This window comes from Apodemus sylvaticus, chromosome 11 (genome assembly GCF_947179515.1).
Source record: "Apodemus sylvaticus chromosome 11, mApoSyl1.1, whole genome shotgun sequence".
Classification (NCBI taxonomy): Eukaryota; Metazoa; Chordata; class Mammalia; order Rodentia; family Muridae; genus Apodemus; species Apodemus sylvaticus.
In genome coordinates this window covers 61,731,765-61,746,500 of record NC_067482.1, presented here as the reverse complement: position 1 = coordinate 61,746,500, position 14,736 = coordinate 61,731,765, and the positions used below count along the sequence as shown (strand labels likewise).

General features: G+C 35.3%; 1 protein-coding gene across 1 annotated transcript in view; it reads right to left on the bottom strand.

The window, feature by feature from the left end:
* The window catches only part of Kcnip4 (potassium voltage-gated channel interacting protein 4), a 496,003-nt gene extending 481,572 nt beyond the window's left edge, over nucleotides 1–14,431 (bottom strand). The window contains exon 1 of the mRNA XM_052199184.1: nucleotides 14,332–14,431. Within this exon, the coding sequence (XP_052055144.1) occupies nucleotides 14,332–14,431 (100 nt within the window). The remainder of the gene's footprint in view (nucleotides 1–14,331) is intronic.
* Between the last annotated feature and the right edge of the window lie 305 nt (nucleotides 14,432–14,736).

Genomic DNA, 14,736 nt, shown 5'->3' with positions numbered 1-14,736 from the left:
TGCTCAGACCACTCTTTCCTTTTCAAGCTCATGAGGCAAAACACATGAAGGAGCAGAAAACCATTTGTTCCTATGAGTGCTGCTTCATAGAAGCCACAGAGAGTGAGCACCTCTTTCAGGTAAGTGAGTTTGAGCAGCCAAACATCTTTTACAACCCACTGATAACTTCCTTAACTTCCCAGTATGTATAAACACAGTGCTTCATCATCTGTGTCAGAAAAGCTAGAATGACAGCTTTATTTCTTAAGAATCTAGTGTTAGCTCCAAGATGTTCCCCCTGAATTCTCTTGCTTTTAAGGTGGACACAAGCTAGCCGAGTAGTGGTGGTGCATGCCTTCAATCCCAGCACATGGGAGGCAGAGGCAGGCAGATTTCTGAGTTTGAGGCAAGCTTGGTCTAGAGTGAGTTCCAGGACATCCAGGGCTATACAGAGAAACCCTGTCTCAAACAAACAAACAAACAAACAAACAAAAAACCCAAAAAACAAAAAACAAAAAACCAACCAAAAAAAAGGTAGACACAAGCTTAAAACTTTTGTATTTTAAATTACTTCGGTGAATCAAAAAATATTTTTAATTGGTATTCCTATGCTCAAAATTACTTTTCTCTGTTGAGAAAAAAGTATGCATTTTATATAGATGTTATTTTTTTATTAAAAGTAACTAGTAACTGTTAGATGATGCAATGGTAAATGTACATGCTCAAAGAAGAAGCAAAATGCTAGAGTTCCACTTCTCCATCATATGTACATATTTATTAATTAAACCTTTAGTGTATGTCATTTCAAACTGTATCCTTTTTAACTACAAAATTGCATTGTAAATATTTTAATACAGTTGTATTTGTCAGGTTCATGAGTCTCATGAATGGAAGAGAGATTATCTAAATGCTTGACTTAACTGAATTACAAACTGAGTCTTATCCAGTAATATAATCATGCTAGGCAGAAACCAAACTTTAAAAAATACAATAAATTTCAGTATGAGGTAGTCTGGAAGCCATGTGGATTGTGACATGGTCTTTCCTATGTCAGGAAGAAAACTATATAACCTAGTGAGCAAGAACCAGTGAGGGACCAAGATAACCATTCGAGTTCTGGTGCACAAGAGCTCTATTTTATAAAAAAAGAAATAGAATATCCAAGTAAGTTTTCTGTAATCACATAGTTGGTTACAATGTAAATAACAGGCAAGACATTTTCTACCCAATGGTACAACATATTCTACTTTGACCATAGGCAAGTTTTATATTTTATGTAATGTTCTGCTTTTATGACACCCCCTTTCTTCCTCTGTACTTTCACACATGGTTAAATATAATAACCTATCTCAAGGAATCGTCAAAGGTCCTGCCACAAAATATTCTGTCTTCACAAAGAACCAATGTTTACTAACTAATATGTTTCATGGCTTATGTTATCAGAGAATATAAATGCATGTAAAACATTAGCATTTGCATCCCTAAATCTAGCATTTGTTTATATGATCTTGTTTATAAAAGTATGAAAGTGTTCCAGGACATGCAAAATTTATCTTGCACAGTGAGTTTAGTTAGCAACTACTGAACATGTGGCTTGATTGTGGGATACAGAATCTGTGTAATAGATGATATATTTTCATAAAGGGATTAGTGGCTAAAAACTGAAGACAGAACATAACTACAAACACATCAACGTTAAAAATCTCATGAAAATAAAAGCCTTTTTTTTTTTGTTGGGGCTTTGTTTGAGGCATTCTTAGCATATATCCCAGGCTGTCCATGAACTTGTAATGCTCCTGCCTTGGCCTATTGAATGCCAAGATTATAGATGGAGTTACTATTCCATGAATTTTATTCCACTCGTGAAGGCATAGTGTAGAGACAATCATGATTGTGAAGTTTGCTTGTCAAGTTGACGACATCTAGAATCCTCTGGTGCATAGGGGCTCTGACATGTGTGTGAGATTACTGAGTTGTTTAACTGAGACAAGAAGACATGCTCTATAAAGGTGGCACTAGTCCTTTGGCTGGGATCCTGGACTCTATGAAAAGTCGGGGTAGGGTTGGGAACTTAAACTTAGCGCATATGTTCATTGCTCTGTTTGTGGTATGGATATGAGATGAACAGTGGCTTCAGGATTCTACACTCCTGATTACTCTACTGTGATGGACTATATCCTTGAACAGTCAACCAAAATCGATCATGTCTTCCTTACAATTCTTCAGTCAAGTTAGGTGTGAAAAGAAGCTAATATAAAACGTTTCAGGAGAATACGTTATTCCAACATATTGAAGAGTTACCTCAAGCACAATCTGAGACTATTGAGTTAAGCATTTTCATCATGACACATGAGATAGGGTTTGTCAATATTCACTGAATCCCCTTGCTGAAAACCCTACAAGATAGGTTAGTATATAGTATACCATTGGGGGCACACCATAGAGAAGTCAGATTTTCAGGGGCTTTCGTTTCCTCATCCAAAAAGATTATACTTTTCCTGTCCAGTTCAATTTAATTTTTCATGGCAGTGCCTCTATAATTTGATACGCAGTGCCTATTTTTTTCCTTTTATCTTTGGAACTGAGGCGTGTTTGTGTACTGAAGAGACAGCTCCAATTTCCTCAATGGCTTTTCAGTCTCCAATGTGGCTCTGACTTTGTCTTTGAACATGACTGGTAAAAGCAATATTTCTGTAATGGACCCAGGAATGAACATTTTGTAAGTCAGAAGAGGCTTCATAGAATAAGTACAAATCTCAAATGAGCATTTAGCATTCCTTGGCAACTGTCTCACATTTACTGAGTAAATTCATTTTGCCCAGGATGAATTCTCACTATTATACTTTCTTTCTTTAAAACATCCACATTTTCCACCTCCTAAACATCTCCTCCTCCTTCTGCTTCCAAATAAGGCAAAAAAGAAGCAATCGATCAGGTTAGCTTTTTATGAATGTACTATAGCTAACACTAATATTCTGCTTTCTGACTGACTGTAGAGTATGGCACATGAAAAGTTCTCCCTGTAATCAAAGTCAACCCCTCCATTGTATCTGGGATATCAGTAGTATTTTCTCATGCAACTATTATACAAGAATAGCAAGCAAAAGGTCAGTAAATATAGTTCATGAATGAAAACTGGGCATTTTAAGAAATGAAAGCATCCCTCTGTTCAAAACGAAGAGAACAAACAGTAGCATAGTTATTTTTAGAGTTCATCTAATTAGCATACATTTAATAAACATGTACAACAGAAATGATGCCAACCTCATTTCCTCAATGGCTTCTTATGGTGTAACTTAAGAGTTTAATGGTCACTTCTTAGAGCACATATTAACAAGAAGGTTCAATCATTGTCCATCAATCTTACTAATCTTCACAACAACTATATATTAAATCCTGATGAACCAAGGCTCAAACTGGGGACAAGCTAGATGCTGAAGGAATGCATGCCTGTCTGATGGAGAAGTTCCTGCTTGCTTCTTTCAGCCATGATTCAGAAAGCCCTTGAGACAGGGATAAGTTTACTGAATGACTGACCCATTCTAATAGGGAAGAGAACAACTTGCCCACTACAGTCTGCAGTGCATGTTGTCACATAAGCACATCCACATTCGGTCAGTCGTTAGGCAGGCTGGTCATGACTTTAAAGAGAAAGTCATGACCATGTGGACTCTTAATATAAACTTTATAACTAGCAAGACTGTATCCTGTTCTCTGTGTCCAATTTAATCACTGTAATATCTTCCAAAATTATAATAGGAGCATATCTTGGGGGTAGATTTTGATTAATTTTCTTTGGATTTGAAGAATATGTAATTTGAGGAAGTTGAGTTTATAAGAAACAAAAGTAAATAAAATTATACATTTAAAATGTGCTTATCATTGGCTTTAATACTTGGTTTTTAACGTGAATGAGAAGGGTCTTGAGGCATACAAAGATTTGGGTCTTTAGACTTACATTGCTTCCAGCTATAGTGATCTCTGCTACTATGTACCTATACCTTCTTAGCTGGCTAAGCTTGGCTAAAAATGTTCTTCAAGTAGACAGCCTGGATTCAATTATCTGATTTACTGTCTCTGAATGTGATAGCCAATGCTTAAAACTTTATGAACATATGCATATTCACATGCATTTTCTTTGGTTAAATTTTCAATCACAACTGGCTAATAAATATTATTGCCAAGATGAGTCAAGCATGTAATGTTTAAGACAGTGCATGGAATCTGTTCAGCAAAGCGCATCTCAAAGGGCCATTTATGACAGCATCCAATGCCTACTATTGTCTCAGTCCTGGAAACTCCTTGATCTGAGATCCATACTATAGCATCAGATACTTTCCTCCAGAATGAGAACTTCACAATTGGCATTCAACTGTTTCTTCTTAGTCAATAACAGTCTACAACAATGAGAAAAGAGTCTTGATTTACTGCTTAAGCAACCCCAGGATTCCCTACTCCCCTTATTCTGTAACAACATTGTGGCTTGCCACTGTTTTCATCAAGTTACTTGATACTAGGGACCAAAAGATTCCTTTACCTACTACCTCAAGAATAAGATAATAAGAAAAGAGGAACAGTAAGAAAAAATTTAAATAATATATTTTAAGTAAATAAAGAATCATCATTTCTATAATTAGGCTAATAAGATTATTCTTACAGGGCTTTGCAAAAATTAGATTCTAAAATGTATTAAATATTTATCTCCTCACCTAGAATATAATTATTGTTATATCACAGATAGTGTAATTATTATGGTATCTATGTTTCTAAACTGTGTTGTAATTTCTAACGAGTCAATTAACCTTCCTAGGTCTCAATTTATGCAGAAAATCAGGGGGTTAGGTAATAATTGCATGAATCTTAGTTCCAAAAAAATTACATTTTAATATAAATAGCTGGAGAGGAAATGTATTATTCTCTCAAATTGGGATATGCTCAATTTAGATATTTAATCACTGAAGTTCATATGTGAGAGAGGAGGAGCTACTTAAAGAGACAACCTAACAAGGGTTTCTTTTGTGAGTCATATTTTTACCAGCAATGTCCTGATTCTCTTGCATTACAAATGCATGAAGGAGGTGATTTGGCATTTCAAAATGTCTTTTCTAAACAGGTTATATTTTGACACTTGATGTTGTTACTAATGATGCAATTAAGAATGGGTTTTTATACCACGAGATTGAAACTGCCTGTTAAATAGGAAGACAGGATCCATTCACAGGTTATGGTAGGCATATGGGCAGGCTGTGCTTAATAAAGATGCTTTGGAATATGAGCACATCCTAAACATCAGTACAAGTCAGTCACTTATTCAAGATAAAGGCAATTTCATGAGAGACAATAAATCTACATCCTAACAAGTATCTGGCAGTGAGGTATCACAGAAAAGAGTCCATATAAAGATCGACAATTATTATTGAGAAATGGTGTCAGGAGATAAACCTAAGCTGCAATAACTGTATACAGACCATATAAACTCACTTCAGGGACTTCTCCTGATCAAAAATAAAATCCTGTGATTTGTGATGGTTCAGCATGATATGGCCTTAGCTATGCCACCATTGCCCCTACCTATACCCTGGCAGCCTACAATGCTCCAACTACTCTAGATTCTCAATTGTCAATACAGAAAGCCCCAACTAGCTGACTGCTCATAAAGTGGGCAGGCCTACTGCTTGGATGGAATGCTTGTCAAATATTTTCTTCTAAATCACAGATATTCATTTATTTCACATACTTTCATACAAGCTAGTGTATGCTAATGCCTTTCTCTAATTACCCTATCAAAGAACCATGTTTTTGTCTTATCATAATAATCTATATTTTTCTTTATTAAATAACAGTTCACAGAAGCATATTAATTTATCTTTTTATTTTGTTTCTTTAATAGTTTATTTACAAGAACTAGAAATATGTTTGCTACTGTAAGGTAATATGTTGAGGACAACATATGGAATATCATACAGACATGTATTTAGGAAATGAGTAAATAAATTAACTACTTTGCCTCCTGTGTATGTGTTATAGCTAGTATCTTGACATTTAGTAGATGACATTAAAATGAAAGAGGTCTCATCTACCTTGCTTATAGCTATGCTTTGTGTGTCTAATCTGTGGGACTGGCATCTTGAAGTTTCCCAATTAATGATCTTACACATTTCTTATGAAAGGATCTCATAATTAAGTTTGAAGAAAGGGAGTGAATTTTGTTTTTTATGAGGGAAGCAGCCATCCGAATTTATTTTAATTATAAGGGCTGGAGAGATGGCTCAGTAATTGGTCTTCTAGAGAACCTACATTCAATCCCAGCACCAAAAGGCAGGCCACTCCTTGTCTTTGACTCCAGTTTCAGGCTTCTGACACCTTCAATAATTCAGTCAAAGCATCAATTAACATAAAACAAAAAATAAATTACAAAAACTTATTTTAAGCTCAATGCAGTTGACCATTGCCAACTTCCCATTAGCAACCATTCTTCAGACAACTTTAACCTTGTTTTGAATCATTAAAATCTGCAAGCATAGTTCTCACTTCCATAGCAAGCAAAGCATGTAGCTTTGGTTTCAGATATTGAGAGCTGGCCTCTAATGTTTGGAATGAAAGGTATCTGACTGTAATGGAAACACACACAAATAATTTATTCTAATGTAGGGAGATGTCTAAGTACATATAAACCCCAACTCATCCCCAAACCACATAAGAATAAAGAAAAGGGCAGTGACAGTTTCAACTTAAGACAAAATGAAACTGAGGCACAGAAGGTGGTGGTTCCTTCTCAAAGCCGTAGAGCAGCTGCATGTGTTAGAGCTGGGATGTCATTGATGATGATCTTATTTCTCTGGATTTGAGTTTGTACTTTGTACATTTATATTCCATGGTGTCTATATAAGAACTGAAACTTACAATTGATATATTAGGAATGAAGTTTATCTTCATGATAAGCCTCCAGACATATTCAAATACTTTTTAAAGCCAATGTTCCAAAAGCAGTGCCTTTTTTAATATTATTATTCTGAGGTTGAGAGCTAGGCTCCCATTCATGCTAGGCAAGTAAGTGCACTACCTTGGAGTTATACCCCAAGCTACTGCCACTATGTATGTAACACAGGCTGGTTTGGAATGCACAGTGTAGCACAGAGTGGCCTAAGATTTTTAATCTTTCTACTTCTTCCTCCTGAGTACTGAGAATGTAGACATGTATCACCAAAGCTTCGAGTTTTGAATAGGATGTTAGAGTGGATCCCTGTGAGATTATGGCGATAGAGCAAGTACTAAGAGGAAAGGGCCAACTCTCTGATCTTAATAATTAGGATAATGAACAACTATAATGACTGCATGGACATATGTGCATTTGGAATTTAAACTTGGCATTGTAGAAGTTCACTCCCTGGGCCAATAACTGTGCAGGCTGTCATGCAGTAACTAATAGCTACTATAAAACTTAAATGGGCTAGTCTTAATGATGTAAGATGCTCAGGTATGGTTGATGAACTGAGTCCAAAGCTCTTATACTGCACCTGTATCTAATGAGGATGATACACTGGAAAACCACACCACTGTCACCAGATCCCTTGAATGCCAAACTTATGAGTGATTTTTCCACTAGAAGAAAAGGAAGGCTGCAATTAAGGTAAGACATTTCTAGAACTCAGATCATGTTTAAAGTTTATCTTCTGAGTATAATTCATTAAACTTTTCTTTTAAGAAACAGTCTTGATGGAAAGAGGAATTTTCATCTATATGGGACTCCATATTTTTGATGTGTGGAATGACTAATTTTTCTATTCTTCCTCATATTTTTCAATCTTCCTCATATTTTCAGTTAATTATCATATATTTGCTCTCACTAATGCATCTATATAAAATTGGATACAAACATCAAAATCATCTTTAAGTTGTATAGGAAAATTTTGCATAGAATGGTCATATTAAATATGACTTTCATTTATTTGTTTTCCTTATCCCATTTAAGGTAGGTATCTTCTGTAGTCATAATGAATGCCATTTGGATCAGTGTCCCTATCTATTATAACACTGAAATTAATCTAGACTCCTTTGCTATTGCTTCATGAACTTAAGCAAGTTCTTATTCTGCCTAAATCTTCAGCTAGCCTTCTACAAAGTAGCAACATCTGAATTTTTGCATATATGACATGTTCCACTGGGAATAGTATATGCAGCCTTCTTAGTATTCATCCCGCCTTCTAGTCTCTCCCTGGAAGCTAGAACCACCTATGTTCCTTCTTGTTTCATAATTTCTAATAAAGGCTAACATAAATGGTTTGTGGACAACTGACCCAATCAAAGTGTAAAACTCAAGAAAGGCTATCTTCAGCTCCTAATAATTTTTGATGCATTATTTCAGAATGCTACTACCATATTGATCACCTTGTTGTACTTGCCATTCTTCCAATCAATCTACTCTATATGTCTCAGATTCTGTCATTCACACTGCATAACAAAAAATTAAATTTATTTTTTTCAAAAGAATGACAAGTTTATTTCAAGAAATCTTCCCATCATTCCCAAACAAAAAGAGATTCTGGTCTTAGTTGTCAAGTGGATATTTATACTTCTACTTCCATTTTATCCACTAACCTATAGAAATCTTATGTAGTTGATAAGACTGACTTCAGACTCTTCTTTACGGCATGCTTAGTACATTATTGTCAACAAAGGTTTATAGAGTCTGGCTACTATGAATATCTGATCTAATATTGTCTCCCTGCCTCAAGACTATTGGCCTTTTTCATTTTAATGTAATATGTAGTATATAAAACAGGATGTGGAATTTGATGTTCTAAATTTGAATTTCAGTTTTATGAGTTATGGGTTAATTCGCTCTAAACTACTAAGTTTTTTATATCTAAGATGACAATGCTTATTACAGAGAACCAAAATGAAATCAAATCTATTATACTATTTATATTATAGATTATAACAATTTTGTTTAATATTAGTCCAGTTTCCATGTAATTCTCAAACAAATAAGGTATTAAAGTTATTTATAATAATTTTATAGGGTAGATAAATATAGGGTTATGGAAGTCAAGTAATAGTGTAAAATCTCAGAATGAATAAGATGTGAAGTTGTGACTATGTTCAAGACAAAATAGCTCCAGGTGTAGCCTCTGATTGTACTAATTGTTTTTACCCATTAGTCTGCTTTGGGTATTAATGTTTTAGTAATACAGAAAATATTTATTATAACTGGTCACTGAAAATGTCAAATGGTGAAAATATTCTTTAATTTCATTCCCATGTGGCATTAAAAGATGGTATGTTGAAATATTCAAGAAATTTTATTTTCTTAAATGTTACAGTGCAGAAGGACTTCAGTAAGACAATACATACAATCACCTTTGGTTTCTCATTTTACTTTTGGAAGGAGGATGCCAGGAGAGTGCTTTATAATTTTTCTTCATGAGATTCAATTAACAGTTTCAGATGGGAATAATATCTCCCTACTGTAATCACCACAGTCTGTTACTTGATCCCCAATATTCATGATATTGATCCTGGATGGATAGCATGGATAGGTGTTTCAGAATCATACTTGTGAATAATATAAAAAACTAATGAAAACAAACAAACAAACAAAACTAATGATGTAGGCTTCAAAAGGCTATCCTTAAAATATGCTAATATATAATACTTTGAGGAAGCCTTTAGTCTGGAATTACTCATATCTACTAAATAAATTGAGGTGTAATACCTAGGCATTGTGGGACACACCTTTAATCTTAGCATTTGGGAGGCAGAAGCAGGCGGATCTCTGTGAGTATGAGGCCAACCTGGTCTACAAAGTGAGTTCCAGAAAAGCCAGTGTTCTTACAGAGAAATACTGTCTCAAAAAACCAAAATAAAATCAAACAACAAAATAAAGAAAGTAAAAATTCAGGGACATACCTTATGTATCATGAGTTTATCTGTTTTCTTATAAGGGACAGTTACTATGAGCGTTCTTTTTCAAGTTGCTTTTTAGTATAGCTTTGAAAAATTTACTCCTTATAGTAGCTTGATAGAATAATCGTTCTCTCTTCATTCAGTTACCATTTCATTCTGGTTCTGTATGTATTTGGATAAAAAGTAGATATTTCCATAGACATAATGATATAGCTTTAGTATTAAAACTTTGATTCATTTTTTTCCTCTAGACTTTGTTAAAAGAAAACTACTTTCGTTTTTATGGCTGGAGAAGAGGCAATTTATGTTGTGAAATTTTAGACATATTCCAAACTGTCTTATCTCTGGAATTTCCTAAACTACTTACCAAAGAAAGAGAACAATCAATATTAAAAACAAACAAATAAAAAAAAAACAAAAGCAAATCAAACCAACCAAACAAACAAAACCCCAACCACTGACTTTATCTAGTATCCATCCAGAGACTGCCCCACCTGGGATTCATCCCATACATAGTTACCAAAACAAGACACTACTGTGGATGCCAACAAGTGCTCACTGACAAGAGCCCTATTTAGCTGTTTCCTGAGAGGCCCTGCCAATGATTGACAAATACACAAGGGGATGCTCTCAGCAAACCGTTGAACTAAGCACAGGGTCCACAATGGAGGAGCTAGAGAAAGGGCCCAAGGAGTTAAAAGGGTTTACAGCCCCATAGGCAGAACAACAGTATGAACCAACCAGTATCTTCAGAGTTCCCAGGGACTTAACCACTAATCAAAGAGCACACATGGAGAGTCTCATGGCTCCAGCTACATGTGTAGAGGATCAGTAAGAGAAGAGGCCCTTGGACCTGTGAAGGCTCATTGCCCTGGGGAATGCCAGGTCAGGGAATCAGGAGTGGGTGGGTTAGTGAGCAGGTGGAGGGGGGATGGAATGGGGGATTTTCAGAAGGGAAATGTGGAAAGGGAATGAGATTTGAAATTTAAATAAAGAAAATATTTAATAAAAAGAAAAAAGGAAAAACGTTGCTCCAATTGCCACTATTGTCCCATATGTATATCAGTCTGATGTCAATGCTACTTTTCTTTTTAAATGTATTTATTTTATGTGTAAGGGTGGTTTACTTAAGTGTGTGTCTCTGTGCCACGTGTGCCTGGTCTGAAGGAGACCTGAAGAGGGTGTCAAATACACTTGCAGTAGAATTATGCATGATTGTGAGACAGCATGTGGGTACTAAGAATTGAATCCAAGTCTTCTGGAAGAGCAATCAGTACGTTAAACTCCTTACCCATTTTTAGCTAACACTATTTTGTTAGAAATGAATCATTGAACTTTAAATTAAAAAATTAAAAAAGTATAATATCTTATGCATATTTGTTACTGAAACTGCATAAATTTTGAGAAACTAAATCAGAATAGCTTGAAATAGTAGCCTGAAATATCAAAATCTAGAGACATAAGAACAGACATTTCTTTGTTTTCTGGAAATGCAAGGTACAATTCCCTGCGGGTATGATGAGTTACCCTACCTGATGAAAGGAAGCTTAGTCTATCAACTGCGTTCTTTACTGTTTACAAGGCAGACCATTGATACCCTGTCATGCAAAAGGATATAGGTATGTAAATTATTGATCTGTAGTTATCTGGTAAACTTACACAACTTGTGTAATAGAAAATTCCATGGAGATTATCAAGACCAGCTTTTCAACTTAAACTGAGAAAGGTAGATGTGACTTATAAGGTAGGAAGCCAGAGGAGACAAAATTTACTATTCTTTATTTTTTCATGTGAAATAATTTTACCTTCCAGATACCAAACTATTTGTTTGTAAATATTAGATGGCTCTATGGGTAGCATATTTGTGTGTGTATATATATACATACATATATACTGAGGCAGAAGAACATTGAGTATCCAACGGTACATTTCCCACAACAAATGGAAATTTAACTCAGAAAGAAGAAGCTACAATTTCTTTAAACTTTCATATTAATAATTTATTCTAAAGTACATTTATTTAATACAGATTAAAGACAAGTAAATGTTATATGAATATTGTATTCTCTCAGCCCTTTAGAATATAACACATCATTAATAACAATAATAATTCAAGCTATATTTTGAGTGATACTCACATTGTTGAACAGTTCTGCAGTGAAAAGTTTTAAACATTTAGGTAAACCATTAACCAAGCATCCTTGAATTTTAGCGAAGTTTAATTTCCCATACTTAATCTCAAGTTCTTTTATAGGGCATGTCCACAAACAGAAGTAAAAATGACAAAACAAGTCAGTATCATCCAACTAGGACATGTGGAATGCTGGGAAAGGCACTCGTGTTGGGAAATAGATCTGAATGAAATGAATATCAGTGTTTCCTTGTTTGTATTAAGAAGTATTCAGGACATGGGCAAATTTTAATGTTAAATACTGTTTCTTCTTTTGACTAGTTAAGCTCTGTAACTTTATGCATACAAACAATATGAGCTATAATGTCAACATTTATATCTCCAGGAAGTAATTTGGAAACTCTTATAAAGTAATTTGGACAGTTTTAAATTCACATTGCGTTTGATACATATTCACAAGAAAAGGACACTATTTATTTATACATCCCTAATGTTTATGTAGTGTTATGTATAATTCCACTTTAATATGGTTACTAACATTTTACAACTTAAAAGCACTTCTTAAAAATACCAGAAATCAGATGAGGATCTGTAGTGAAATTTACAAGACATTTAATTTTCTCTGCAGTGTTATTAGACTGTTAACAATAATACTAACAATATAGTGTAAAATTAATGAAAGAAACTGCCCATGCAGATTCAGACAGATTTGTATTACAAGTGATAATGGAAAAAGAACACTGAACATTCCATAGAGGTTAGCAGACCTTAGAAGAAACAAAATCAAGTTATTATTTGGGAGGTGAATATTTATGCTCCTGAAAACACAAATCTAACACTACAGTAGCCATCATCACAAAAGCAAGAATTAACACCCTGTACATAGAGTATAAAATAGGAACACACCTCTGGCATAAAATAAGATGTAACTAGTCCCTCCAAAGAGCTAGGAATTCTTATAACGCCCATGAAGCTTGCAGTCTCAAAGAAAGGAAAACAACAACAACAACAACAACATAAAATCCAGTACAACAAATAGGATGTCCCAGCCATAACCATCAGGTAAAATTACAGTAATGCACATAGAAGTCAAACCAAGTTACTCATTTCATGAAAATACACAAAAGTCAATTTAAAAGCCATTGACCACTTCCAAAATTTAGACTTTTTTCTAAGTTTGAAACTACCAAACATTTCCTTCAGAAAGGGCCACAATATGCATTCTGCAAAGTTCCATTAAAATTACTTTAATAATAAACCTTGCTTTCCACCCCTCCTCCTCCTTCCAATGAGTTATAAATGTAGGTTTCTGGTAACCTACATCAGAGTGACACACTTATTTTAATTTGATGTTGGCTATTTGTAAAGGTAATCATATGTATGTCACATTGTGGCAGGCTTCCTGGGAGAATTAGATTATCTGAAGATGTGAAGCCTTTGATCATATTCTTCATCTTTACTCAACTTCAGAACTTCCATTGAAGAGCCTCACAGCTACACTGTCTAGCACCAGCATGGTTGGTTTTTAAAACTGCACTGCCAACTTTTGAGAAACAATGGCTGGCTGAACACAGACGTTTCTCAAATACGTTCTGAGTGATAAGGAAATAATACTGGAAAATGTACTCAGAGTCCTGGAGACCTACTCAGTCCATGCAAACACACAAGCTGAGAACACACCTTGCTTTTTAAGGGAGAGACAATTGTTAAGAATGGAGGATCAGTCTCCCGTGAACATAAATATCAATACTTGCAAAGCCACTGCTTGTTTAGAATCCATGTTACAATCTGTCACATGAGTTGGAGACACACTTCTCCCTGGAGTCTCGAGATTGTAAAATAGATAACATCAACACCCCTGCAGAAAGCTAGTTCCTCAGTGTCCAGTCTTAAGCCATTAAGAATTTGTACATGCATATCCAGTTCTCTCTTGACACAAATGCATCCCACAACATACACAAATAGTATTTGCTGTTATAATCAAAAGAGGAGAATATACACACAACTCTAAGAGAAATAACAGGGACTAAAAGCTCTGAATATAAGCTGACATTTATTGTCAACCCTTTATTTTCTCAGTTTTGATTCCAGATTCAAAGTGCTTCTCACAGTGTAACAGCATTCTTTTGCTGCAAAAACATTACTGCAACTTGCCAAAAGTTTATACCCTGAGAAACCTGCTTTTCTGCACGTCCACCCCAGAATCACATTTCTCTGTTCTCATTCAGGTGCCTCTGACATTCCCTCCCCCCGGTAAAGAATCTTTTAAATTGCAAAACAGGATTTTTACAAGTGACTGAAAAGCACTCCCTTACCTTCTAAACCTGCTTCAATCAGCCCAAACTGTTCCAATAATTTAACAAAAAGCACAATGACGATCAGAACTGCTATCATTTCAAGCCCCTCCAAGTTCATGGTCAGCTAGGTCATGGTCCAGCCACAGCCACTGAGAAGCGCTCCTCACCCTGGCTTTCTTTGTAAAGCCATTAAACTACATTAAGAAGGCTACAACTGGAGAAGGGAGGAGGAGAGCGGTGAAAGAGGAGGGAGAGGGAAAGGAGAGAGAGGAGACAGGAGAGAGAGAGAGAGAGAGAGAGAGAGAGAGAGAGAGAGAGAGAGAGAGAGAGAGAGAGAGAGAGAGAGAGAGAGAGAGAAGCATTCATCCTGTTTGCTGTATCCAAGGCCAGAAGTGGCAGCCCAATAAAGTCGAGCCTCTCAGA